Source organism: Panthera onca, chromosome A1, assembly GCF_046562875.1.
Source record: "Panthera onca isolate mPanOnc1 chromosome A1, mPanOnc1 haplotype 2, whole genome shotgun sequence".
Classification (NCBI taxonomy): domain Eukaryota; kingdom Metazoa; phylum Chordata; class Mammalia; order Carnivora; family Felidae; genus Panthera; species Panthera onca.
Window position 1 is genome coordinate 65,060,782 of NC_138339.1, and position 25,906 is coordinate 65,086,687.

The window sequence follows — 25,906 nt, forward strand, 5'->3', positions numbered from 1 at the left end:
GAAACTCAGACAAGGAATCCAACCTTAAGTGTCAAGTTTAGTTTCATTGGTGCTACAGTGTAAAGGTCCACGTGGGAGCAAAGAGGAAACTTCTGCTTCAGTCCTGTTTCCCAGGAGGGATTTCTTTATGCCTTAGCTGAGCCTTGATGGTCAAAGCAGAGGCTTACCAAGAGAACAGAGCAGACAAGGCCATTCCTCAGGGGGCAAACAGCATGGGCAAAGGCTCAGAAACACCAGGTGATGGCACGTCCAGGGATCAACATAGAAGGTGTCTGGAGAGAGAGGTCAGGGTCTGATCACCGAGAGCCTTAAAATCCAATTTAAAGGACTTGAACTCTCTCCTGAAGGCAACGTGAACACATCAAAGGATTTGTGTATCAGTTAAGATCCTTTTGGTTGCACATAAAGAAAAACACAACTCAAAATAGCTTTAACAAGAACAAAAGGGAAGGGTTAGTTATTGGCTCACAAAAATGACAAGACCCAGGAGAGCTGCAGGCACAGCTTGATCCAAGGTGTAAACAATGTCACCAGGCTAAGATTTCCCTGCTCTCCTTTTCTTGACTCTGCTGGCTCTAAGTTGATCCCCATTCTAAGGCTCCGTGTGGTGGTTCCTGAGAACCTCAGTTCACATCACAGTGGAGCTCAGAGGAGAGTCCATTTCCCTTAGCTCAAGCCAAGTCCCAAAATTGAGTCTCTCTAGCCCTGACTGATCTGATTTTGGTCCTGTGCTTATTGCTGAACTGATCTGGGGGACCAGGGGAACCATACATGCTGATTGGCTCAGCCCAGGTCATGTGATCCACCCACAGGTTCAAATGAAATACACACTTTGGCTCTCCCAAAGCTGATGCCACATAAGGGAGGAGTGGGTGCTAAGTGGCAAAATAAGCTGTGACCACCATGTGTTTTAAGGAGGGGAATGCCACAGTCCGACCCATGTTTTGGAAAGCTATGATTCTCCTACAGTTCTGGAAGCCAATTAGAAAGTCAATCTGAAGGCAGGAGCAGAGGCAGGAGCAATGGTTAGATAGCTGATCTTAAGAGCTAGGCTGCAGCAAACCGAGCAGAAGTGAGCAGAGGGCTACCACAGAAGGAGATTTCTTACATAAATCCTTAGGGCATAATTCAGGGGTCCTGAGCTATAGCCCCCATCACTTTTGATCGCCTTCAGACCTGGAACACTCAGGCTCATTAAGGACCAGCCTATGGCAAGATCCCCATATAGGCGTCCTAGCAGGGTCATCCAAACTCTGGGACCAGTTGCCCCAAAACTGCAGGCCCAGGCTCAGCTTCCAGAAACCCATTTAATCTCCCTTCGGAAATATGGCCAGCTGCAGAGCTACACTAAGCTCAAATGCTGATGCCACTACTTCTTGGCTGTGTCACCCTGAACACGGTGCTTAACCTCTCTGAGTCTGAATATCCCTATATGAATATGAAGTAGAGGTAATGACATTTAAGGTAATGGAGGCATGGTGCGGAGATCAAATCAAATAAAGACTGTGAATCACCTCCTACAGCGAGAGGCTCAGTGAATGAAAACTTCTTCCTCTTCAGCCCTTCTTTTCCCCCAGCTTCATCTTCCCAAGACTTCACCAACATCTTGTTTGCCAAATAAAAGGTGGTTTGGTTTTATTTTGTTTTCCTGCCAGAAAAAAACAACTGGAGGTTGAGTGGCACAGAGCAGCCATTTTTAGATTTGTGGGTGGAAAATTCCTCCCGTTCTTGGGCCTGAAGTCCAAGCCCCCTCTGGGCTTCCTTCAAGCGGTTCCTGTTTGGGAACACAATATCCCAATCCCTTGTGTGCCACAGAGGAAGGGCGGAAGCCCAAAGAAGGGGCGAACAGGTAGAAGAAATATCTCTCCTATTTTCCTCTAAACTTCCAATTCTTTTCGTTCTCATTGCAACTTAAACAAACTCAAGGAAATCATGAGGCAGAGTTTTCTGACCAAGATCACTAAAAGGTTTTGTCTAATGGTCGCATTGCCCAAAACTCCAGAGGAAATGCCTACCTTACTCAGGTGTTGGAGGGAAAGAGAATGAATGTTTGCTGAGACTACTGTGCTGCTGTTTCCTAAACGGTGCCTTTATCTAAGCCTCACGATCGCCCTGGGAGGTCGGGATCATCCCCCCACTTCACTGAGGAGGAAACTGAGTCTGAGAGAAAAGTCACACTGTCTGGTTTCGGGGGTGGTGCTGGGTGCAGAAAGCTGCTGAGCTTGAACCCACGTCCCTATGCGGCCAGAGCCCAAGATGACTTGGCCGCCCCGGAGACAGCCACCCTGTCCTTTCCCCACTTCGGGCTTCCAGTCCCATCTGGCTTGCAAGCTGTGTGTATTTCATTCTGCTCCCCAGAGCTGCCTCTTCACTAGGACAGCCCTTAGCATGTTGTATTATCATCAACTGTTTGCGGCCATCTCTCCCCCGCTTGCTTTCTGAGTGCTTCGAATCGGAGGCTCCAATCTGAAGGGATCTTGAGCGCGTGAATTTGTCTATGTGCTATCCCTCTGTGGAATATTTGCACCTCTCGTTGTGGACTAAAGAGGGGAAAGAGAAACTCTGAAACCTCCTATACATCTTTGTCTGTCTAGGAGAGTGCCTGGCATGTTTTGATGAATGAATGAGTGACAAAAATAGCTGCTACGTAGGGTTGTGCAGCTGGAAGTGCTGACATCTGTAACATCCCTAAAACAATGCTTGGCACGCTGGACATGTTTTAAGAAGCGTGGAGCTGTGTGCTGAGTTGTAACTCAGAAGGAGTACTTACCCAGGAGTTAGGAATTTCACTAACCAGCTGTGTGGCATTAAAAAAGTCCCTTCCCTTTTCTGGGCCTCTGTTTCCCCGCTTGTAAATTGAGAACACTGGGTTAAATGACCAGAAAGTTACCCTTTCGTTGCTGATTTTTCATGTATGTTTCAACCCCTTCCCTTCACTCCACTCCCCTCCAAACACACACACACACACACACACACACACACACACACACACACACACGCACACACGCCCATCAATCTCCAAAATAGCATTCGGCTATCCCTCGGCGCTCTTTCTCTTTCATTTCCTTGACCAGAAGCTCCATGAGCTTAGTAACCTCTGTTGTCCGTGTTCCTCAAATATGAAACAGCAATAATGTCCCCTCAGATTCATTTTATCAAAGAGCAAGATCTATTTTGTGGGCCAGGGTGTGCTGGTCCTAAATGAAAAGCAGAAGTCATTTCCAACTCACTTGCTCCATAAATGCAGGGGTTCTGCCAGCTGCCTTTGCACCAAGATGGAAAGAACATTTATCTTCACAAATGTAGGCGACACCGTGGAGGCAGCCCTGCAAGGGACAGGGGAAAAAGCCTTCCATTCCAAAAGGAGCGATGAGGCTGAAAAAGAAAATTTCCTCCTAGAACAGGAACAAAATCGCACTCCAGGGTCACTTCAAACTCTGTAATTCTAGGCGTTAAGATTCATGGAATTTAAGATCCTAAAGTTGTGAGTGAATGTGTGTAATTAGTTGAATCTAAGCTTCTGTGAATCCTAAAATATTCTATGATTTCATGATTCAGTATTTTTTTTTTCTATAAGACTACGGCCCAGAATCATATGATTCTCAGATTCTAGTGGCCCAAGGCAAGGGTTTTCCAACTAGTGGGTATATCAAAACCACCTGGGGGGCTTGATACTGTTGCAAACTCCTGGGATCCCATCTCAGAGATTTTGGTTCAGTCCACACGGGAAGATGCCCAAAAGTCTGCCATTTTTTTAGCAAGCCCTCCACCCCAGTGGCTCTGAGCAAGAGTGGGCCATACAGTGTTTAGAGAGCCTATCATTCTAGATTCTGTGATTCTAAACGTTATCCTAAAAAGGCCTTTGGCTTATGATTCTAGTGTTCTGGAGCTCTGTTATTCTGTTTCCATGTGCCTAAGGATAGGATTCTAAGGTGTAAAAAACTGTCTTTCTGAGCAGGGCTTCATATGGGGGGAGGGGGAAAGGGACCAAGTGTCATAAGGATGGAGGGACATTCTGGAAGGGGAACCTCCTGAGGACACAGAACAAATTTTGATGCTTCACCTATTATGACTGAGCAAGTCTAGCACTAAGACTCAAATGAGGAGTCTTGGTGGGATGCATTGTCTTGGCTCTGGGGTGATACGAGCATCTAGGGTCAACGGGAAGAATTTCTGATGGAAAGATTGGTCCAACCACATCCTCGAGAGTTGGAAGGGCTCAGATTGGATGAGGGGAGGCAGAAGTCCCAGTAGAGAGCTGGAAAAAGAACCAGGCAAGGGAGGAAGGATTTACCACCACAATATCCTCCCTGTGCCGGATGGTGGGGGAACCTCAGACTGGTGTGGCAGACATGAAAATGTAAGGTTTCAGGAAAGCTCAAGATGGGAGCGAGCTAACTGTGTGGGGATATCCCAGGGTACAATGCGTGGGCTGAAAAAGGACTGCTTTGACATGCTAATGAGTGCCTGGATCTGGGTGGGGATGGGATGAAGGGTGGCAGAGGACCTCCAAAGAGCTGGTAGGAGGACGCTGGGCTGGGGAGGAGCTCTGACTTGGGGGCAGGGCTCTGGGATAGAGAGGGGCTCCTCAGGGATCCCCACACACACACTATGTGCAACACCAATGAGTCATGGTTCAGATGGGGAGCCTGGAACCCTCTTTCTGAGAAACAAAAGTGGATAATGGAGAATCCGAAGGTTTATGCAGCTTCCTGCGTGGGGCAAGAGCTAGCAGGTTGGGCTACCAAGGGTCTCTCCAGTGGGGGAAAATGGAAAAGGAGGGATCAGTCACATTCAGTGACGCATTTCGCCTGTATGCCTGCGCAGTGGGGATAACACACTCCTGGCTGCACAGACACACCCGTTCGGCCCCAACAACGACAGTGACACATGTGCCAGTCCATTGTGACACACTTACATTTACACTCTTCCCACCAATGATGGCGCCATTTCACGTTGACGGTAACATCCTGTCACCTGTATCATCTCTCGTTGACAGTGACACCTAGACATACGTCATTACACAGAAATGGTGGCATGTCCCTAGAGCCTTCGCATCTGGCACAGTCTATGTGAATAGTGCCTTCTGTGGTTGTACACTGCACAACCTGCACAGCTATACATGGTAACGATGTCTTACACCTAAACCTTCACACAATGCCATTACATATCCCACTGTAACAACAACCCTCTTGGCTTTATACCCGATGATACAGTCACACCAGAGACACTCCACATCAGGAAGGATACACCACCACACGCTGTGGATCACATGACGACAGACCTACATCTGGCCTCCTAGCACCTATGTCCCTCCACATGGATGCTGTCCACTGCCACCTACACGGTCCCACACTGGTGGGCACACGCACTTATGCACCATTGCACAACAACGGGTTTGCCTTCACGTTGCCACTCCATGTTGAAAGAGACAGACTGGGCCCCTGGCCTTACATCCTGACCGTGGCACCCTCGCCATTATCAGTGACAAGATGGGAGGCACTCGTCAGATGAGCAAGTTGGCCTAGAGCCCTTCCCCTGTGCGCCACCCCCACAGTTCTGTTTCTGCCTCTGGCACACAGCCACCCCCTCAAACCAAGACCAATTCTGCCCCTCCAGGCTCAAGCTAGAATGGCAGGTTGTGGAGTCAACATCTCCAGCACTCAGAAGCCTCCCTACACCCACCAGCTCAACTCCCAGCTGAGGTCAGCCCAGCCAGCAATCTCTTCCTCACATCCCACACTGCATCCAGAGTGCCCTCTGGGCTGAGACAACTGCAGGGAAGAAATGGGCTGACCTTTGGACAAACGCCGTTCTCACTGATCACTGCATTTATGGTCTGTAACAGTTGTCATTCTTCACACACTGTTCCTCGATCCTCACACAAAGTACTGACATTAGCTCTCTTGATTGGCTTCCTAGTGAACAGTCAAGGCACGTACACGTAATTTTAAAAATCTGTTCGAATCTGGCCCCCTGCCCCAGACCACAGGGCTCACAAATAGAAGTGGAGATCCAGCACAAGCCAGGGTGAGACACCTTGCAGAGCCACATCCATATTTTACCAGGTGACTCTTAGAAGCTGTCTACAGAGCAGGCTCCACAAGACCCTGAGGCTGGCTGGGGGAGGGGGACTCACAGCGGGCTGGATTAGAGATGCAGGAGATGAAGAAAATGCAGACAACCCACATGACACAAAGACCCTAATCTGGGTGTGAATTCAAGGCAGTTTTTTGTGTTTTTATTTTTTTTAAGTGAGAAACTGGAGAACAGGGAGGACGATAAATGTCAATGTGAAAAACATCTGAAGAGCAAAAGTTACATTTCCATAGGCTGTGGGATGTGTCAGAAGAGAAGCAGCGGGGTGGTGGGGGGGGGGGGGGGGGTTAAAGGACCCCAGAGCTGAGCATCAGGCAGGCCTGGGCTAGAATCCTGGCTATGCCAAAGACTCACTGCATCTCCCAGGAGATCGACTTCCTCATCTTGGAAACAGAGGTTTGTGTGAACTAAAGGAGAGAATGTAATTTATGCAAAGCACCAAACTAAGTGCCTGAGATATAATGGGGGCCTGATGGTTGCTATGACTAGTAGTATTATAATCATTAGAAAATGGTTATAATATTTAATGACTTTTCTACATTGACAGTAGAGTATTTAGGAACTATGTCTAGGCTGGCAAGAGTGAACAGGGAGCAAGTATTCAGCTGTCCGCCATCTTTCTTCAACACAAAGTATCAGTAGCTAAAGTGCCCTGATTTGCCCCTAATCATTCAACAGGATGAAGCCAACAAGGCTTGACTGAGCTGTCCTTTTATTCACCAGTAAGATTTTCTGCAGCTGACATGATTCATGTCAGCTCATACAGTATTTTATAGATTCACAGAAGCTTGGGTTCAAAGGGGGCTTTAGCTGTCACCTGCCACCCAACTGTCATTTTCCAGGGAATGGAGAACTCACTACCTAACATGAGCCAGTCCACGCTATGGCTAGACAGCTCCAACTGACAGAAGATTTTTCCTCTTAGAGCTTCTGTCTGCCTCCCTTTACCTTTCCCCCATTGCCCTAATTCTGTCTTCAGGGCTGATGAAAACAATAGTACTCCATTTTGCTTGCAGTGGTCATTCATTCAACCACAAGCATTTCCTTAGCACCTACTTTGCCAGGCACCATGCTAAGTGCCAGAGTTATAAACTGAGCAAGACTTGGCCCGTCAGCATTCTCTCCTCCAGATGAAACACCCTCAAATCCTTCAACTTTCACCCATGTGACATGATTTCCAGACACCTGCCACCAAACTACCCTTTTTTTCCCTAAACATATGCAAGCTTATTGAATCCATTTTTTAAAAAATATTTTTAATGTTTATTTTTGAGAAAGAGACAGAGACAGAGTGTAGTGGGGGAGGGGCAGAGACAGAGGGGGAGACACAGAATCTGAAGCATGCTCCAGGCTATGAGCTGTCAGCACAGAGCCCAACATGGGGCTTGAACCCACGAACGGTGATATCATGACCTGAGCCAAAGTTGGACCGACTGAGCCACCCAGGCACCCCTAAACTATCTTAAAGTATGGTGTCCAGAACTGAGCTCAGTATTTTTCTGAGGGCTAAGTTGGATGTTTAGCCCAGCTTGGTTGATGTCTCTATTTTTTTAATGTTTTATTTATTTGAGAGAGAGAAAGAGAGAGAGAGTGGGGGAGGGATGGGAGAGAGGATCCAAAACAGGCTCTGTGCTGACAGCAGAGAGTCCGATGCAGGGCTCAAACTCACGAACTGTGAGATCATGACCTGAGCCGAATGAAGTAGGAGGCTTAACTGACTGAGCCACCAGGGCATCCTGGTTGATGTCCATGTTAAAGACAATGCCCATTGTGGAAAAACCCCAGCTGTAAGTAGAGTGCTGCCAGCCAGGTCCCATTCACCGAGCTTCTGCTCTGGAAGAACAGGAAGAAAGGAGGGAGAAGGAGAGAGAGGAGGAGGACTGTGAGTCTTAAAATGGCATAATATCAGATCTCCCTGCCCAGAACTCCCCTCAGGCATGAGTGGCAAGTCTAAGTCCCTCTAATCAAACAGCCTCCCCACTGCCCACCCCCCATTAGTGTCTGCCTCAGGAAAAGGAAGAAAATTAAAAATGAGCATGCTGATGGCCCAACACAGTGTTAAACAGAACTCAGCCATAAATGAAGGGCTTTCCCTATACCAAGCCCCATAGCCTATAAGGGGAGAATAGAGATGAGCTTCAGAAGATGACTCTCCAGGTAAGAAGGGTGGTTCCGCCAATGGCCTCTGACCTGTGGAAGTCCCTCACTTTGAGGACTCTGCTGTGAACTTGTGTAAAGGAATAGTCCCCTCCTTTTGGAACAAAAATCACACAAATCACACCTCCTTCCTCTCCCAATCCTGTCCCTCTGCAGCTCTTGCTGCTTCCTCCTTGGAAGGAAGCCATCCCCTTACAGAAGCAGAAGTCATCTACACTCTGACATAACCCTGATTGATGCACAAACTCCTGCAAATCTTTCAAAGGCCTGATACAAGGCCCCTCCTCCCCTAAGTCATTTTCTTACAGATCGGTCTGGATTAAAGGAAGCATTTTAGAGCCAAAAGATGGCAGGCAGAATGGAAAGATTCATTAGGAGAGAGTAATAAAATGAGAAATGAGTGTAAGTGGGAGAGGAAAGTCTTGAGGGATATGGACAGATGTCGCCCTACCTCTTGGAGGTCCCTTTTCCTCCCTGGGCCTACAAGAGAAAGAAATAGGCTTCTAGAATAAAGTTTGCGACAGATTCCTTATTCTGCACAGGATACCAGATCTACAAGGGATTGGCAATCAGCGAATTTTGCAGCAATCTTCTCCCTCTGGGTCCACAGGAAGGACTCCTTAGCCCCTATTGGAGCCTTACCACATGATCCATCAATGTTTCTTGAGTACTCCTGTGGCAGGACATGATGCTGAGGGGCCGTAAAGATGGTCTGATGGTGGCCCTGTCCTATAGGAGCTCACAGGCAAGAGGTAAGCAAAATAGAGCAACAATTGCCTCTGAAACAGCCATGTGTCTAGGAATGGCAGAAACCCTGAGAAGAGTGGGACCAATTCTTCCTGGAGGAATCAGGAGGACTTTCCCAAGCAGGTGATCTTTGAGTTTTGCTTTAAAGAACCCATCCCCTGACCCATCACTGTGCCCTCAGTGCATTGAAGCAACAAGCTTGTGGTCCTAAGAGCTTTGGCCAGGACAAGTGGCTGCAGGGGGGGATTGGCGGGGGTGTCTTCCGGGGGCGGGGGTGGAGGGGACAGCGAAAGGTGGAGGAGGAAGGAGAGTAGAGAGAGAAAAGAGGGGAGAAGGAGGAAGAATGGGAAAGGGAGAGGAAGGGGGAGGAGGAAGAGAGGAGAGGGGGAGGAGAGAGGGGGGAGAGAGAGAGGAGAGAGTGGAGAGGAGAGAGAGAGAGAGAGAGAGAGAGAGAGAGAGAGAGAGAGAGAGGTTTGAATTTCCCATCTGGAAGGGGAGCGGTAGCACGTCAGGGCCTGGCTGAGGGGCGTGATTGGAGGGCGCCTCAGGCAGCCGCCCGCGGCAGCGGCAGCCGCGGCCCCAGCTCGCCTGGTGGAGTTGCACGAGGCGGCGGCGGGAGCTGGAATAGCAGAAGGAACCGCCTCGCTGAGTACACCCGGAGCCCTGCAGTGGCTCAGACGGTTTCGTGGACCGCCAGGTCGGTGCTGACCACGGGCCGGGAGGGCGGAGCCGGGCTGTGGGCAACAGGGTCCCGGCTCTCGCCGTGAGGCTGCAGGGCAGCCTGGGAAGCTGGGGAGTACGGCTTTCGAGGGGACAGCTCCCCAAGACTGGCCAGGCGCCGGAAAGGGAGGCTGAGCGGCAGCAGCTGGGACCCTCCTGGGCGCGCTCGGCGTGGTGCTGAAAGGACAGCTCCCCGCGAGGGTGGAGCGAGCAAGCGGAGGGAAGAGAGTTAAACCTGGGCAAACTGGGAAGGAGGAGTGGGCCCCGAGTCGGAGACCTCCGGGCAGAAGCCCAAAACAGCCCTGCTCCCGGAGAGCCAGGACCGCCCCGAGGGCGGCGGGAGACTCAAGTCTGAACCTAGAGAACAACTTCGAGCTCGCGGGGGTGGGGATTGGGGGGGGGCGGGGGGAGTCGATCTAAGCTACTTCAGGTTGTGGTTCACCCGGAACCCTCCAGAGCCCTCTTCGCCCCGGAGGAGGGAGCCGCCCCCGAAGGGGTTCAGGCTCCTGGAGTGAGTCAGAGGGCGCCAGGAGGGGGGCGGAGAGGCCGAAGGTGGAGGGGAGGAAAGCTTAAAACGTCAACTGAAGGTGAGGGGCCAAAGGGACTATTTGTCCTCAGAGGAGGAGGAGCCAAGGTTTGGCCAGAGCACGTTCTCTGCCTGGGGTAATAAGTTACCGTCCCTTCTAAGGCCTTCGCAGGCCCCACTCTGCCCCCTCCCCCATCAAAGTTTGATACCTGGCTGGGTCTTGGGGTTGAAGCTTTGTGTGTTGGGGGAGGGGCGCTCTCAGCGGCCAACCGAGAGCTCCAGGGCAGAGATGCTGGCTCGTCTCCGCAGGGGAGCAGGAGAGGGACGCCTAGATTCCTATCCTCTTCTGCCGAGGGAACGCTAAGTCCCTGCCACTTCCGCTTTTCTGAGGGAGCCGATTCCCTATCCCCTCCCATCCTCCACTGCCCCTTCCCCTCCCCCAGTGCTTCTCTTTTCCAGGGGCGTATGGGGGGGGGGGGAGTGGAGGGGGAGGTAAGGGGCATCCTCTGTCTCTGCCATCGCCATTAGCGTAGGGTTCCCTGCGAAAAGCAAATGAGTGTTGGATTGAGTTGCGGTGAATATAGGCTGGACTTGAGCCATAAGAACAGAAAAACAGCCACAAGGACAAACACTGCAGGTGCCCGAATCTGCATGTCGGATGGCGGGGCCCAGTCCCGAAAACCGGCTGGGGCTCAGACGGCCAAGCCTGAGGAGGTGCCTCCGCTGCCTTCGGGTTGGGACAGGCTGGAGAAAGTCGAGGAGGGAAAGCTGAAGATGTGTCCTAGGTCCTGGGCGCGCTAAAGGCACGGAAACGTGCTGCGGCGGCAGCCCTCCCTCTCCCCCTTTTTGTCTCCCCTCCCCCAGCCCAGCATCACCACCACCCCCACCCCACAACCACCACCACCACTACCACCACCCTTCCCGCGCGGGGATAGACCAAGGTTTCCCGCAGAACCGCTGAGGAGCGCCTCCTGGCGGTCTGGCCAAAATCCTCAACTGCATGCAACCTGCCCGACCTCAGCACTCCTACAGGCATATGGCAAAATATCTACACACACGCCTGCACACACGCTCACGCAGGCTCACACGATGCCTAAGTTCAGAGTTAGACATGCAGGATCATACTCTGAACGCGTAGACTCTCACATACTCTCTGACACACAACATTAAATTCAACCTAGCAAATACGTCATGAGGCTCTACCATGAACCAGGAGATATTGTGGACTCTGGAATAAGGGAAATGAACAAGATACAAGCCCTCCCCTAAAGGGAGCTCAGAGAGATCTGGAAAGGAAACACACACAGCTGGACAGAGCACATGAGCTGGAGGCAGGCAAGGCTGCAGTAGAAAAGTACCCTGGGACTCAGAAGAGGAAGACACCATCACATCTCACCCAGGAGATCCAGGATATTTCATAAAGGCAGTGATGTTTGAGAGGGCTCTTTGAAAATTAATATTGCTGCTGCTGATGATGATAACAGTGATGATGATAACCATGATAGTGATGATAGGTTATATGTATTAGCACCTACTATGTGCCAAACACTAGGCTGAGCACTTTATTTGCATTATCTCATTTAATGCTCACAACATGTCTTGGGGATAGTATTGTCTCCATTTCACAGATGAAAAAAGATTAAGTCATTTGCTCAAGGTCACTTAGTAAGTAGTGGAGTCAGGATTAGAACCGACAGAGATGAAGTTAAGGGGTTCCCAGGCTGTAAAATGAACAAATACCCAGTGGTTTTTAAATAGAAGCAGAGCCACATGCAAAAGATGAGAAATGAATGGCAAGGCAGGCAGGTGCTAGACTGTGCAGGATTTGAAGGTCAGCACAAGGACCCTCTGGCCAGTTTAACAAGACCATGGGGAGCCATTGCAGGGTGTGTTTGATGAGCAGATCTGCCCTTTAGGAAGATTAATTGGACAGCCATGTGGAGGATGGGTAAGAGCTGAGGGAGGGACAGACATAGAGGTTATGCACAAATCCAGAACCTTGAAGTCCTGAGCCAAGACATTAGCAGCGTAGGAGAAGAGGGTGTGGATGCAGGAAGCACCATGAAGCTACAGTCTCTGGACTCCTCTCTAGCATCCCCTCCCAATTTTAACTCACCAATTCCTTGTGTGGTCTTTTGTCCGGTGTCTCCCTCCCCAGCTAACTGAGTGCTGTGAGAACAAATGTGACTCCCTTGTTCCCTGCCACAGCCCCAGCACCGAGAACAGTGCCTGGCAGAGTAGATGCCCAAAGAATATTGGGAGTGAGTGAGTGAGTAAGTGAAGAAGTCACTGACTCTAGAGTTTTCAGTTGAGGCGACTGGAACAAGACATGCTGGAAGAAAAGGTGGTTGGGTGAGGGAAGCAAGGATAAGATCGATCTTTGGATAGACTGAATTTGAGATTACCCATGTGGCAATATCCAGCAGAAAGTTAAATGTGTGAGTCTGGGGGCTGGGGGTGGTCTGTGACTAAAGAAGGGCATAAATCAATAGGTTTAGGTGAGATTCCCAAGGGAGACAGTGGAGGAATAAGGGACAGTAGGAGGAGAAAGAGGGAGAGTGATTGCTTGGATAACATCTACATTTTAAAGAAAAGAAGTCAGTAGAGGGGAGAAAGATTTGTCTGAGAAGTAGGATGAAGACCACAGGAGTGCCGTCCTAGAATTCAAAAGATTCAAGAAGAGGGCTGAAAAATAGAGGGATGAGGAGAGAGTAGAGTCATCACCAGTATCTGATGCTACAGAGGGTTGGATGGAGGAGCTTCAGAGCAGTGAAAACACTCCAGGATCTGGCATTCTGGAGGCCTCTGGCGACTCCGACGAGGGCAATTTCGGTGGCAGTGCAGAGGCAGCAGATCTCTGATCTCACAGAGCTTCAGGGCTGACCTGGAGCTGAAGAAGTGGAGACACCAAATGGACACCCCTTCATCACAAAGGTAGAGGACAGAGATTAAGGGAAAGGGGCAGGAGTTGGAGAAGGAAGCGGATAAAGAGACCTATCCAGGAGACTGAGGATGTGAGGAAGAGAGAGCACGAAAAGATCAAGTAGGAGGTGTAAGGAGAGAAGATCTGCAGTACCGGTGGATAGATTAACTTCAGCAGGAAGGAGGGGGACCTCGTCCTCAGAAGCTAGGAGGGAAAGTGGCAGGATCTCATACTAGTTGGCATTAATCATTTTGAGAGTGATAGCAGTCACCATGTACTGAGCTCCCCACTGCCACCATGTGCTAAACACATTATTTCTAACCTTTCAAAGTGGCACATAATCCTCACTGTATGAAGAAAAGAGGCTAAGTCAATTACTTACTATCTCACAGCTAAAAAGTAGCAGGTTCAGGATCGGAGTCAGGTACGCCTGACCCAGGGCTCACAAGTCTTCCAATGCACCTGTGGAAGGAGACAGAGTAGGAGGACCCTGGGCCTTGAGAAATTGGTTGGGAGAACCTCAACAGGGTGAACGACAAATTACTTAATAGCCGAGAGAGCCACGTTGGGGGTGAGCAGCAGGACTTTGGGATGGACCCAAGAAGCTGCTAAATAATCCCAGCAGGCCTCACTCAACAAGGGTAAGGGGGCACCTAGAATGACAGGGATGTAAGTATCCAGAAGACTCGGGCCTCAAATGAGTAGATGTACTTTGCATATTGGGGGGCCGGGAGGGATGGTAATCAATGTTTGCTGAATGAATGCTTAGAAACAGAAGAGTCTGGAGAAGGAGATGGTGCGGTGATAGAAAGATGTTATGTTAACTTTGAATGGTGCCATGGGACATCCAGAGGGAGGTGCCCAAGAGGAAGGCAAGTGCATATCTTGATTTATTTGTTGTCTATTTCCCTGTGCACAAACACACACACACACACACTCACCGCCCATCCCCCCCCCCCCCCCCCCCCACACACACACACACACTCCAGAATGTAATCTGCATGAGGGCAGGGTTTTGTCTGTTTTGTTTACTCGTATATCCCCGGTGCCTAACACGCTGGTACATAGGTACATAGGAGATACTCAATTAATATTTGTTGGATAAATGACTACAGGGGTCTAGAGCCCACATAAGATGTCTAGGTATCATTAAAGCCCAAGAAAGGATGAGTTGCCCTAGGGAAGCATTAGAGAGGAAAAAGAGACGGGAGCTAAAGTCCGAGTCCTGGGGAACACTCTTATTGAAGAGCGGAGAACAAGAGGAGGCAGCAAAGCTGGGATGGGGAAGGGCGAGGAGCACTAGGAGAGGAAAGAGAGCAGTAGGACATGGGGGAGAGGAAAGAACTGAGTCACCGAGCCAAGACAGGAGAAGGATTTGAGGATACAGTGGGGGTGGCCAGCAGTTCAAAGGCTGCAAAACTGCTCCAACCGAACCACTGGGAAGAGGGCCCAGAAGATCATCTGGTTCAGGAGAGAGACTTGCCAGAGCAGCAAATTAGGGATGAGACTGAACCTAAAGCCCAGGTGCCCTGTGGACCAATTTGAAGCATCTCAGATTAAAGTCCCATGTCTCTACTACCACCTGCAAATTCCTTGAGCTGCGTGTAAACACAGAGGAGGAACCCAATAGTTCCTGAAATCATTTGATTATTAAATTGTTCATTTCCTCTTCTTAGAAATGCAGTTTCTTTACAATGTTTTTGAATCCAGCAAAAACATCTTAATTGACTGAGCTGAGCCGCCTTCACACTCAGAATTCTGGGTTGGGGTGGGTTCTCTTACATTTCCTGGAAACGCTGCTCCAACACGTCCTCACAAATATGCAGTCAGCTATGGCCAACATTAAGGAGCAGCTGCTACATACCCAGTCACTTGACCAGTGTCTCCTCTTCTTCAAACACCAGTACAAGGGTAGGCTTAATACTCCCTCGCTGTCCTGGAGCAAACTGACACTTCCCCAGGGTGGCCACAGCCAGGGAGTACTGGAGCCCGGACTTCTAACCAGGTGTGTCTGATGCCAAAGCCCCTGGGGATGTTTTTCTACTTCGTCATGATTTGCTCTCCTCAAAACAACCTGTCAGGTGGTATGATCATGTACAAATCCTCAAATAAACTCTCGGGCTCCATTTGATAGAAAGATCTCAGTCTGTTGATATGTCTTCTCATTTTGAAAGAAATGAAGAAAATCATCCACAAACAGCCAGTGACCTTGAACTCAACCTGGTTGAGATATCCAGCCTGCTTCTCTGCCACCATTTCCCTTTTGTCTCCCAGCAAATCATAAAGCCCCCAAGGCTGTGTGGGCTGAAAGGCCTTGGGGAGTAGGCCTCACCCCAGGTGACCACATCACCCTTTAGATAGCTCAGGGATGTTCCCATCTACACCCAAAAAGTGATTTGTGATGGCTTTGTCTATGAAAAGCCAGTGATGAAACTGAATGGTTAAAATAAAAAGGAAATCTCTCAGAGTTACAGTATCAGGGTTCAAATTCTCAAGGATGTGGGGGGAACAAGGTAGAAGGAGGTCAAGGATGGAGGGAAGCTCCAAGCTCTCTACCCTCCCCGCCCCACTAACATTGGGATCTTGCATACTGAGATTCTCATTAAGATTTTATTTGGAGAAAATCTTCTGAGGCCAAAAAGGAAAGAATAAAAAATATAATAAAAATTGAAAGTTGGTAATTTAGAGAGAAGAGGAGGACTAACACAAGCTGAGTGCTTACAAGGCCCGTGCTCGGTACTTTAAAGGCCCTAAGCCCCAAGAAGATTATCATGTCTCCAACCCCCATGTGTAATTCAAAATAAAAATCAATATTAAGCTATAAAACACAAAACTTACATGTTTCCTGAAATAAAAGTAACTTATTTCTCCATTTGCCTAATTTCAGAAGTCTGGATATGTTCATCCAAGCTGACTGTTCTCAGTTTTTCACCGGCCTCTGATTTGCTGGGGCCCTAATCCCCTGCTCATTCCATCTAGTGGTTGGCCCAGTGGCCCAGGCTGGAATTTTCTCCAGTCTCCACAGTAGCCCTGGGAAAAGAGGCACTGCCATTCTATCTTATGGAGGAGGAAACTGGGGCTCAAGGAGGTTCAGGAACTAGCTGAATGTCACATGGTGAATAAGGAATGAGGGTGGCATGAGAACCCAGCTCTGCCTGACTCCAAACTCCCCCTTCTTCCTAGCACTCCTGGACTCAATCCAATTAAAGCCATACGGGCAAGATGAAGGTTTTAAAATCGGAAGCAAAAGATATTTGGCCACACGTATGTGCCTGGCACGCAGCAAGTACTCAGGAAATAGCCCCTTTCCATTGAGTGCCAGAGCACTGGGTCTTGGCCTGGGCTGATGCAGCCTGGGGCCCGAACCAGGGTGAGGCTGCTGTCTGTCTGTGCAGAGGCCTCTCCCATCTGATCCCTGACTCCACTTTTGCAGGTTGACACATATCTCTGAGCCAGGCCTTGTCAGGAGCCCTGCATGCAACCTTGGCTGCGGGCTAAGGCACGCTAACTAGAGCCGGCGTCATGGACTTCGTCATGAAGCAGGCCCTTGGAGGTGAGTCCCGCACCCTTCACTCCCCGACCTGGGTCTCAATCCAGGCGGGAGGGGCCCGCAGAGCACCAAGTCCTTCTATCCCCAGCCCTGGTCCCCCCTGACCCCATCCTCTCCTTCCCCACCCCATCCGATTCAGGGGCCACCAAGGATATGGGGAAGATGCTGGGGGGAGAGGAGGAGAAGGACCCAGACGCGCAGAAGAAGGAGGAGGAGCGACAGGAGGCGCTGCGGCAGCAGGAGGAAGAGCGTAAAGCCAAGCATGCGCGCATGGAGGCTGAGCGTGAGAAGGTCCGGCAGCAGATCCGAGACAAGGTCAGCATCACCCATCCGCGTGGGAGAGTAAGGAACTGAGGTCAAGCCGGTCCCCCCAAACCCCGGCCTCAGGCTCCCCCGAATCCCTGCTCTCACCTTAGACCTAACTCTCACTAGGTTTCTTCGTCATAGGGAGAAAGGAGTGTCACAGGAACACCTCCCTCAAAGGAGCGTTATGGGGATTAAGTAAGATAATGCACACGATAAGCGCTCCCGAATGTTTGCTGCTATGGTCCGCAGTCTTGTGCCCAAGACTGGAGACCAAATGTTTGCAATCCAGAATTTGGGAATTTGGGGAAAGTACCGTAGTGCCCTAAGCACCTATTATTGTTACATGTCGCTCTCAATGGGTCTGCAGCTGCCACCTGATGCCAAGCAGTTCCATACATGTCTAGTCTCACCACTGCAAAAAAACAAGGCTATAAGTAGCCTCCCATCAGCTCAGATCAAGTTTTGTCATCGAAACCTATGGGAGGACTTTCAGATGCGAAATCTTGGGGGATGTCAGAAGGGCAGAGAAGTTATTATGGGCAGGTATTAATTTTAAAGGAAACCCTATGCACCGACTCTCTTTTCTGGAACACCTGCCGAGAACAGGCACAATCCCATAAGGAAGGCATCCTTATCCCTATTTTATAGATGAGAGGACTAAGGCTTGGGGAGTTTCCACGAGTGGCGGCCCCGGATGAGCCAGCTTGACCTTGAGATCCAGCTCTCTCCTTGCCCCATTCATGTTCATGTCTGCCCTCCCCCCTTCCCAGTACGGGCTGAAGAAGAAGGAAGAGAAGGAGGCAGAGGAGAAGGCAGCCCTGGAGCAGCCCTGCGAGGGAAGCCTGACCCGGCCCAAGAAGGCTATCCCTGCAGGCTGCGGGGATGAGGAGGAGGAAGAGGAGGAGAGCATCCTGGACACGGTGCTCAAATACCTCCCCGGGCCACTGCAGGACATGTTCAAGAAGTAACCGGCCCTCCTGCCCTGTTCCCACTCCACTTGTTACTTTTTTTTTTTTTTTTTTTTTTGGTTCTTTCTTTTCATTCAGTTAAGTCTCAGTTCTGAAGGGGAAAACCGCAGTTGACCTCTGCCCCCCTTCCCTGGCCAGGACTCCTCCCCCTCAGCACTCCCTCACACCCCCTTCATCCCAGGGTATTCAGCCCCCACCTCACTTCCCAGTTGCTTGAAAAAGGGAAGACAGCTTCCCCCAGCAGGGGGCGTTGAATCCAGTGCCAGAGGCACTGAGGGCCCCCTCCAGAAGCCTAAGGTCTATGCTAGTGTGGTAACCCCCATACATTCCTTCATGCACCCCACTGCCAGGAGGACCATTGTCCCCAGCCAGCCAAAGTAATGACACATTCCAGCCCTGCCCAGCATGCCGACCTTTGGCCTCTGACCCACAGTGGGCCTCTAGGTCAGGGTAGGGGCACTGAGTGGCCTGGTTCTAAGGAAGGGAGTCAGGGTAAGCCTGCCCTGTGAGGGCCCAGCCTGAGAGGCCCTGTTGTATTCTGGCCAGGCCTAGGTCTGGGCAGGAGGCTGGGGCTCTCCTTCTTCCCTCCCCCTGAGATGACACCACCCAGCCCAGGAGCACTCCTCTCCCAACCCCCACCTGAAGAGGCATGGCCCCTGCCAAGCCAGTCCCTCCAAATGGATCCTCTTCGGACTTTAACTCATCTGTGGAGAGGCCCCAGGGTAGAGCAGCCCCTTGTCTCCCCCCTCTCTGCTTGGGTCCTGGGGCCCCACTGCCAGGCTGGGCCCAGTTTGCCCAGCCAAGGGGCTTCCCAGGCCCCCCAGAAAACACTTGGAGCCATTGGGCAGCAATGGCCCATGCCATGGGACCTCACCATTGGTACAGCCAAGCTGCCCCCATTCCTATCCACCCCACTTCCCCAACCCATCCTGTTCATGTGCTTCCAGGGCCCCATGGTCCCCAGGAGGACCCTTCCTGGCCAAAGCCCCAAGCCTTTGGGGAGAAGCCAGTTCCCACTTGACAGAAGGCATCTGTCCATTCATCTCATTGGCCAAGAACAAACTCTCCTCTGGGATGTGTGAAAATGGCATTTGTTCCCTCCACCCCAAACTGTCAAGGCCTCCTGCTCAGTCAGTTGTGTGAGAACCAGGGGGCCTTGGAGAAAATGAGAGAGGAAAGTGTGCGTCCATGCACACATGCGTGTATGTGGCAGAGACTGCATCAGCAATTGTGCGTCCAAAGATTGTACATATGGGTGCATTGTCAGTGTGTGTGTTGAGACTGTTTGTGTATGTTAATCACACCCTTGTGTTAGAGATTGTATATGTTAGGCAGCCTTGTGTGTGTGTGTTTGTTTGAGGGGGTACGTATGAATTGAAATTGTGTCATATCTGTTTTCTAGCCATCTTATATGGGTGGTCAAGTTTGCATGTGTTAGCCTGTATCTGCATGTGTTTTCAAAATAGCAGGAGTGTCTGCAGCAATGGGTATGTGTTAGAAGTTGTACAGTGTGTGTCTGAGAGACTGTCAGATGTGCTGAGAGTGTTGTGTGCATGTGTGGCTCTGAATAGGCACTTGTGTGCAGAATGTGTGCTTCGGGAGAAAGAACATAGGTAACATACCCCCTTCTTGGCCTCCAAACCATTGGCCATGGGTGGCCACATCCAACAGGAGACCTTGTCCTTGGCCTAGAGTCCTCCCGCCCTTGGAGGGTTCCTGCCTGAGGTCCTCAGAAGTCCACTGAGACTGACCCTGGCAGTGCCCCAAGAAGCCATGCTGGGCCCTCATCGGGGCCTACCCCAAAAGCAGGGCCCAGGGAGGGGGCGACTTGCCTGCCCCCGAAGCTCCTGCCTCATTGACCCCAGTTTGCATTCTGCAGGTTTTCCATTTTAGTGGATTTATGCTTTTATTTCAGAGACAGACATGTGTCTTCTCTGTCCGTTTCCAATAGTTAAAGCCATATCAGTTAGACTGCAATACTTTAAAGATGAGACAAAACAATCCATATGTTTAGGGAACTAGAAAAATCCCCTGGTCTGTCCCTTCTCTAGGGAGCAGGGCTCCAGCAGCTCTAGCTCCCTGGACTTGCCCTTCTCCCCCGCCCCCTCCCCCTCCCCTGTGCCCTTGTGTCCTGCCCCACCAAGGGGCCTGTGTCTGTGCCTGTGTCTGTGATGGGGAGCCACCTCGCACCCCTATTGTCTGCTTGTCTGTGTCTCTAATCCTGGGCAGGATGGTCATTCTCTAGAGCCCTGGGGTCCTGGGACAGAGATAGGCAGGGCGCAGTCAAGGGGCCCCAGGCTTCCCCAGACCCTGTGTGTGAGCCCCAGACAGACACAGATGTAAATCCCAAGTGTTTGAAAACGTCTCCCCCTTGACAGGGGCCCACAGATCTCAAAGGTGGTGCCAGAGCACAGAAAATGACAGATGGGCAGCAGAGACTGAGGCCCAGGGAGCTTCAGATGAGCAGGGGAACACAGCCATGCAAGATATCCCAGGTGGACCTGAGGGACACCAGACCCTCAGAGAATGTCCCTGGTGGTCTCCACAGCCCTTCTGCACCCCCAGCGGGCTCTGGATTTTTCCCATACGAGAGTACCCTCCAGGCTGGCTGGATGAGTCTGGCAAACGTCCCAGACTCTTCCAGAATCCTCAGGCCTACCCCTGAGCAGCAGAACTAGAGGTCATCCTGGAGGCAGGAGCAGGGGAGAATTTCGGCATGGGGCATACCTGGCTCCAACCACGGCCAGGTGACCAACTTCAGGTCCAGAGAGACATGATGACTGTCATTCCCGATGCAGACCTGTGGAAAGAAGCTAGTGTGTGACCCAGTGAAGATGTTGTGTGCAACACACTCAGGTGGAGGGAGAGGGGGAACAAAATATGTGTGGGGTGTGCTCTAGCAGGGAAGAGATGTTTACGTGATGTACCTGGGGTGGGAGGTGTGTGTGACCCACTGGATGGGAGGGGGATGAGTGTGTCACACCTAAATGGGGCAGTGCATGTGATACACTTAGGAGGCTGGGGTAGGGAGGGAGCAGTCCCAGAATTCAGTGCACACATGCAACATACCAGGGAGACATTCTTCAGCTAGAGAAATAAGAAGGAGCAATCATTTGTATATGGTGAAAACAATGAGATGCAAGGGAGTGGGCACCACCTGATGTGGGCATGCGTGGTTGCCAGGGAAGGCCACTGCCAGGCTTGCGTGCCTGGGAGCTCATCCTCAAGAAAGGAAGGAGAAGCCTTCTCTGGATCGCCCATGCCGGTGCTGGCAGCGAGCCAGGATTTCCACACATGGACATCCTCAGCTCCAGGTTCAGAAGCTCCAGGAAGTGGCAACACTGTGTGGGGTCTCCTCCAAAGGCAAGCAGGAAGTCAAGAGACCCTCTTAAGTATCGGGGTGTGTGTGTGTGTGAGAGAGAGAGAGAGAGAGAGAGAGAGAGAGAGAGAGAGAGAGAGAGACATGGAGACAAGACAGAAAGGGAGAGAGAGAGGGAGGGAGGGCACAGAGGGAAGAGAGACAGAGAAGGGGAGAGATAGTGAACTGAAGTATTTCAGCAGCCCAGGCCCCTCTCAGGTGGCCTGATGAGGAAAGAAGCTACCCCCACCAGGCTATGGCCAGAGCCCCAGTCCTGAGAGTCCTGCCCCTAGATGGCAGGGTTGCCCACCCCACCGCCCAACTGCTCCATCCTTCGAGGGCCTCACAGGCCCTTGACTGGACAGGCAACTGGGGATCAGATGGCTCAGATAAGGGTATGCCTGAAGATATGCCTTCCCCCACATGTCCCCTACTTCCCTCCCTGCTCCTGCTGCCCACCTTCTTCACTGGGGAGAGGTTGGAAGGTGCTCCCACTGGCCCTGGGATGGGGGTGGGGGTCCTGAGACCCAGGTGAGGACGACCATCCTGCTCTCGCGGGGGAATCCCTTTCCCACATCTGTGCTGTGTCCTTGTTGCTCTGCTTTCTTTAAATGTGTCAGTGCCTGGGGGGAGGGGAGGGGCACCCCCTCATGCCCCCTGAACCTGACCAAAAGCCATGGCTGTTGCTCCCCCCTTTGTATGACGCAGATGCTAAGATGTACCAAACCAACCATGACAACAAAGAAAAGACCTTGTACAGCAACTCTTAGTCTGTCTGTCCTTTTCTGTCTGTTGGCACCACCAGGGTTACATGGGGCACCAGCTAAGGCAAGGGGGGCTGACCTGCAATGTTCAAGAGGTCTCAGAAAACCTCCCATTTTACCCTGACTTCTGGCTGGGACATTGGAAACAAATGAAGGCCAGAGTCAGGGCTCGCCCCCAGAGATCAGCGCCACTCATCTCCCGCCCTTCAAGTTCAACTGTACGAAACCCCCCCAGAGCTGGTGTTCCAGCCTGGTCACAATACCCCACACCCCATCTCTGGCCATCCTTCTCTAAAAGCTCCCTGGGATATGGCGTGCCGACATGAAGCCAAGAACCGTGGGTGGGCAAAGGTCTGTTACTGGTCACCCACCAACACCGAGGGAGTTCCTACTCTCTGCCAGGCCATGTGTGGGAGCTGGTGCCACTCAGCATTGTTCCTGGACACAGACACTTCCCAGACCTTGTTGAGTCAGGACAAGACGAGAACCTTCTTTCACCCTCGGCTGTCCCCACCATTGCCCTGCCTTAAGCTGGGCCTCACTTTTTCTCTACTTGTCTAGGCACCTCCCATTCCCCACATACTAGTCTCCCAGCTTCTGCCTCTTCCCTCTGTCCATCCTCTCCCCATCACCCCACCTCGCCCAGAAGACTCATCAAAACACAAACTTAACCATGTCACTCTCCTGCCCAGCACCCTTCAGTGGTCAGGACAACAGCAAAATCGTCAAAATGGCCCTGTAAGATATGACCCCAACCTACTAGGTTAGACCCACACCCAACTCTGAGCCAAGCACACATGGTATGCACATGCTGAGTCTTTCCCCTCTGCCTGGAATGAATGGTACCCTTCCCCTCCCTGGTGTACTCCTGAAATTCTCAAGATCCAGCAAGATGTCACCTCCTGTGTGACGCCCACCCTGACACAGCCCCCCATCCCCCTTCCCACAGCAGGGTTTGTTGCTGTGCTTACAACACACAGAGCATCACAACTATGTGCTCAGGCAGCCCTGGGTTTGCCAGAGGGTTGTCACCCAGCAGAGTGATCTTGAACAAGCCACTTAACCCCTCTGAGTGTGTGCTTGCAAGTAAAATGGGATAATAATTGTTTTGACCTCCACAGTTGTGAGGAAGAAATGGGGTCACACATGCACACTCTTAGCACTGCATGCCAACCATTACTGAATGGCACCTTATAAATCCTACTACAATTTATGCCGCTGCAGTGTCTGTCTCTAACTTGGGAGCTCTTCTAGGTGTCATGCTGGCTGGTGCCCCAATGCCTCCCAGCACCCACTGCAGAGTCTAGCCTGTAGTGGGTCCTTAGGAACCCCAGTGCTGACTCAGGATCCAAGTGACCAATCTCCCTCTCCTCTACTTGGTGGCCACAGTCACTTTTCCTCCAGCTCTCTGCACCTACTGGGCAATAGGGGGAGGGGAGGCAGAACCTGACCCCTTTCTCTCCTATGCCCTAACATCACTCATCCTACCTTTCTCCCAGATCCCCCCATAAGTCTGGGCTAGTGCACTAAGGATAACAGGTCTCCTCGCCTCTCAGAGTCAGGGGAGAACAGTGTGCACCGGGAGGCTGTATTAGTTATCTACTGCTGCATAACAAATTACCACACACTTGGAGGCTTAAAGCAACATGTATTTATTATCTCACAGTTTCTCACAGGAGGCCAGGGTTCTCTGCTTCAGGGTCTCTCACCAAGCTGCGGTCAAGTGCAGGCCAGGGCTGGGGTCTCAACTGATGTCAAGGGTCACTTTCAAGGTCACGTGATTGTTGCCAAGATTTAGTTCCTATTGGATTGAGGGCCTCAGTCCCTGGCTGGCTGTTGGCCAGAGGCTGTCCTTCATTTCTTACTATGTGGGCCCCTTCATTGGGGCAGCTCACAATATGGCAGCTTTCTTCATCCAAGTGTGCAAGCCAAGAAGGCAACAGAGAAGGCTGATAAAATGGAAGCCTCAATGTTATGTAACCTGATTGGGCAAGTACATCCCATCACTTTTACAATATTCTATTGGTTAGAAGTCATAGGTCCTGCCCACACCCATAGGGAGAGGTTACACAAGGATGTAACAGGACAGGGATCACTGGGGGGGCATCTTAGGGTCTGCCCCCATGGAGCCTGATGCAACTCCCCCCTTCCCTACAAAGAAGCAGGAGTTGAGCAGGACCTCAGAGGAGCCAGAACCAAACCTCATCTACCACAGGGTCCCAAGTGGAGGAGGAAATGTGTCAGAGCAGAATAAGGGCCAACAGTTGGTTCCCCTCAGGCCTCTGCAAGACTGAGACCATTCCCAGAGTCAGTGGCTAGGCTCTGAGGGCCTTCCAAGGATGAAGATTGGAGAGAAATGGAACACAAGGTCTTTGGGCTTCCCTAGAAGTCCATCTGTGTGCTCTATCAGCACACGAGACACTGTCCTTTCAAGACTCAGGTCCCTCCTCAGTAAACAACTCAGCCCCAGACACTCAGATGCTTCTCCTCTGCCCACTTTGCCCCTCCTTGACACTCAGTGGCACCCCACAGAATCCTGTGCCCAGTCGGGAAATGACAGCATCCTCTCACTGTTAGTCCCAAAGGTCTTCCCCTCATAGTCTTAACCCTTTCTTAAATAGCACTTACTGAGCTCCTACCACTTGCTAAGCAGCAAGAACACCAATCACACACTAGACACCGAGAACACCAATCACACAGCCCTTTCTACCAGGAATCTACCTGCTAAAGGAGGAGACAGGCAGATAAATAGGCCAATTAGCCACCATAACATGTGCAGTGATAAAAGCAAACTCAGGATGCTTGGGGAAGGCTCCCAGGAGGAGGCAATATCTCAGATGAGTCTTAAATGAGAAGTCAACCTGGTAGAGAAGGAGGGCACTCCAGGCAGAAGGGCTGGCATGAGCAAAAGCAGGGAGGAGACAAAAGTAGTCTGAGCATGGGTGGTGGGTGCCAAGGAGGGAGAAGCAGGGGACATCTGCAGGAGCTTATTAAATTCTTGATGAAAAGCTGAAAGCTGGGGACATCAACCAGGGTGCCAGGAGATGGAGCTTGGGCTCTCCCTGCAGACCATGGGGAGCCACTGAAGGGTCTTGAGCAGAGGTGTGATGTGATCAGGTGGGCAGATTGAGAAAGATCATTAGGGCTGGGAGGAGAATGAACTGGGCTCCAAGAAGGAGCTAGTACAATGTCAAGGCTGGAGATGGTAAGGCCCGACCTTGGGCAATGGCAAAGGGCCTGAGAGAAACAGATAAATTGGGGGTACTACATAGGGGGGCAAATTGGCAGGACTTAAGGAGTGAATGTGTAGGGCATGGAACAGGAAGGGGTTGAGGCCAAAGCCTGTGTCTCCATCTTGGGTGGCTCCATTCTTCAAAATCTGAAAAATTTGCGGAGACAGGTTTGGGGGAAGATAATGAGTTTAGTTTGGGGCTTCTGTGTTTGAGGCACCTGGGGAGAGTCTAGTGGCCATTCTGCTGTCCATGCTGGAGAAGGACAAGAAAAGCACAAACTGCACTGTGCATGGGCTGGCCTCCAAATGGAGCAATGTCTTTACTACTTCATTTACCACAGGGATCAAAGCATAGGACATCACGAATCCATCCTTCCATGCAACCCAGGAGTCCCTCTTGTGCCATCTTTGGTGGAGGGCACTCTCTGCTTGCATTCCCCACAGTGTGGGGGAGCTCATTACAGACAGATGCCTTCTTTCTCCTAAACCAAAAGTTGCCAGGAGGCAAGGGGTTAATGAAGCTTCCTCCAGCATCCCTTTAATTGACTGCAAAAGT

General features: G+C 51.1%; 1 protein-coding gene across 4 annotated transcripts in view; it reads left to right on the forward strand.

Annotated features, from left to right (window-relative positions):
• Positions 1-21,443, forward strand: part of CPLX2 (complexin 2) — an 83,208-nt gene extending 61,765 nt beyond the window's left edge. The window contains exons 1-4 of one of the 4 annotated variants that reach the window (XM_060635075.3): positions 8,905-9,008; positions 16,606-16,725; positions 16,862-17,037; positions 17,799-21,443. In XM_060635075.3, coding sequence (XP_060491058.1) covers positions 16,695-16,725; positions 16,862-17,037; positions 17,799-17,996 — 405 coding nt within the window. In that variant the 5' untranslated portion in view covers positions 8,905-9,008; positions 16,606-16,694 and the 3' untranslated portion in view covers positions 17,997-21,443. Of the gene's footprint in view, positions 1-8,904; positions 9,009-9,412; positions 9,701-10,288; positions 10,311-16,605; positions 16,726-16,861; positions 17,038-17,798 lie in introns of those variants that run through there. The other 3 variants (XM_060635073.3, XM_078447027.2, XM_060635074.3) reach the window with 3 other exon arrangements.
• The last annotated feature ends 4,463 nt before the right edge of the window (positions 21,444-25,906 follow it).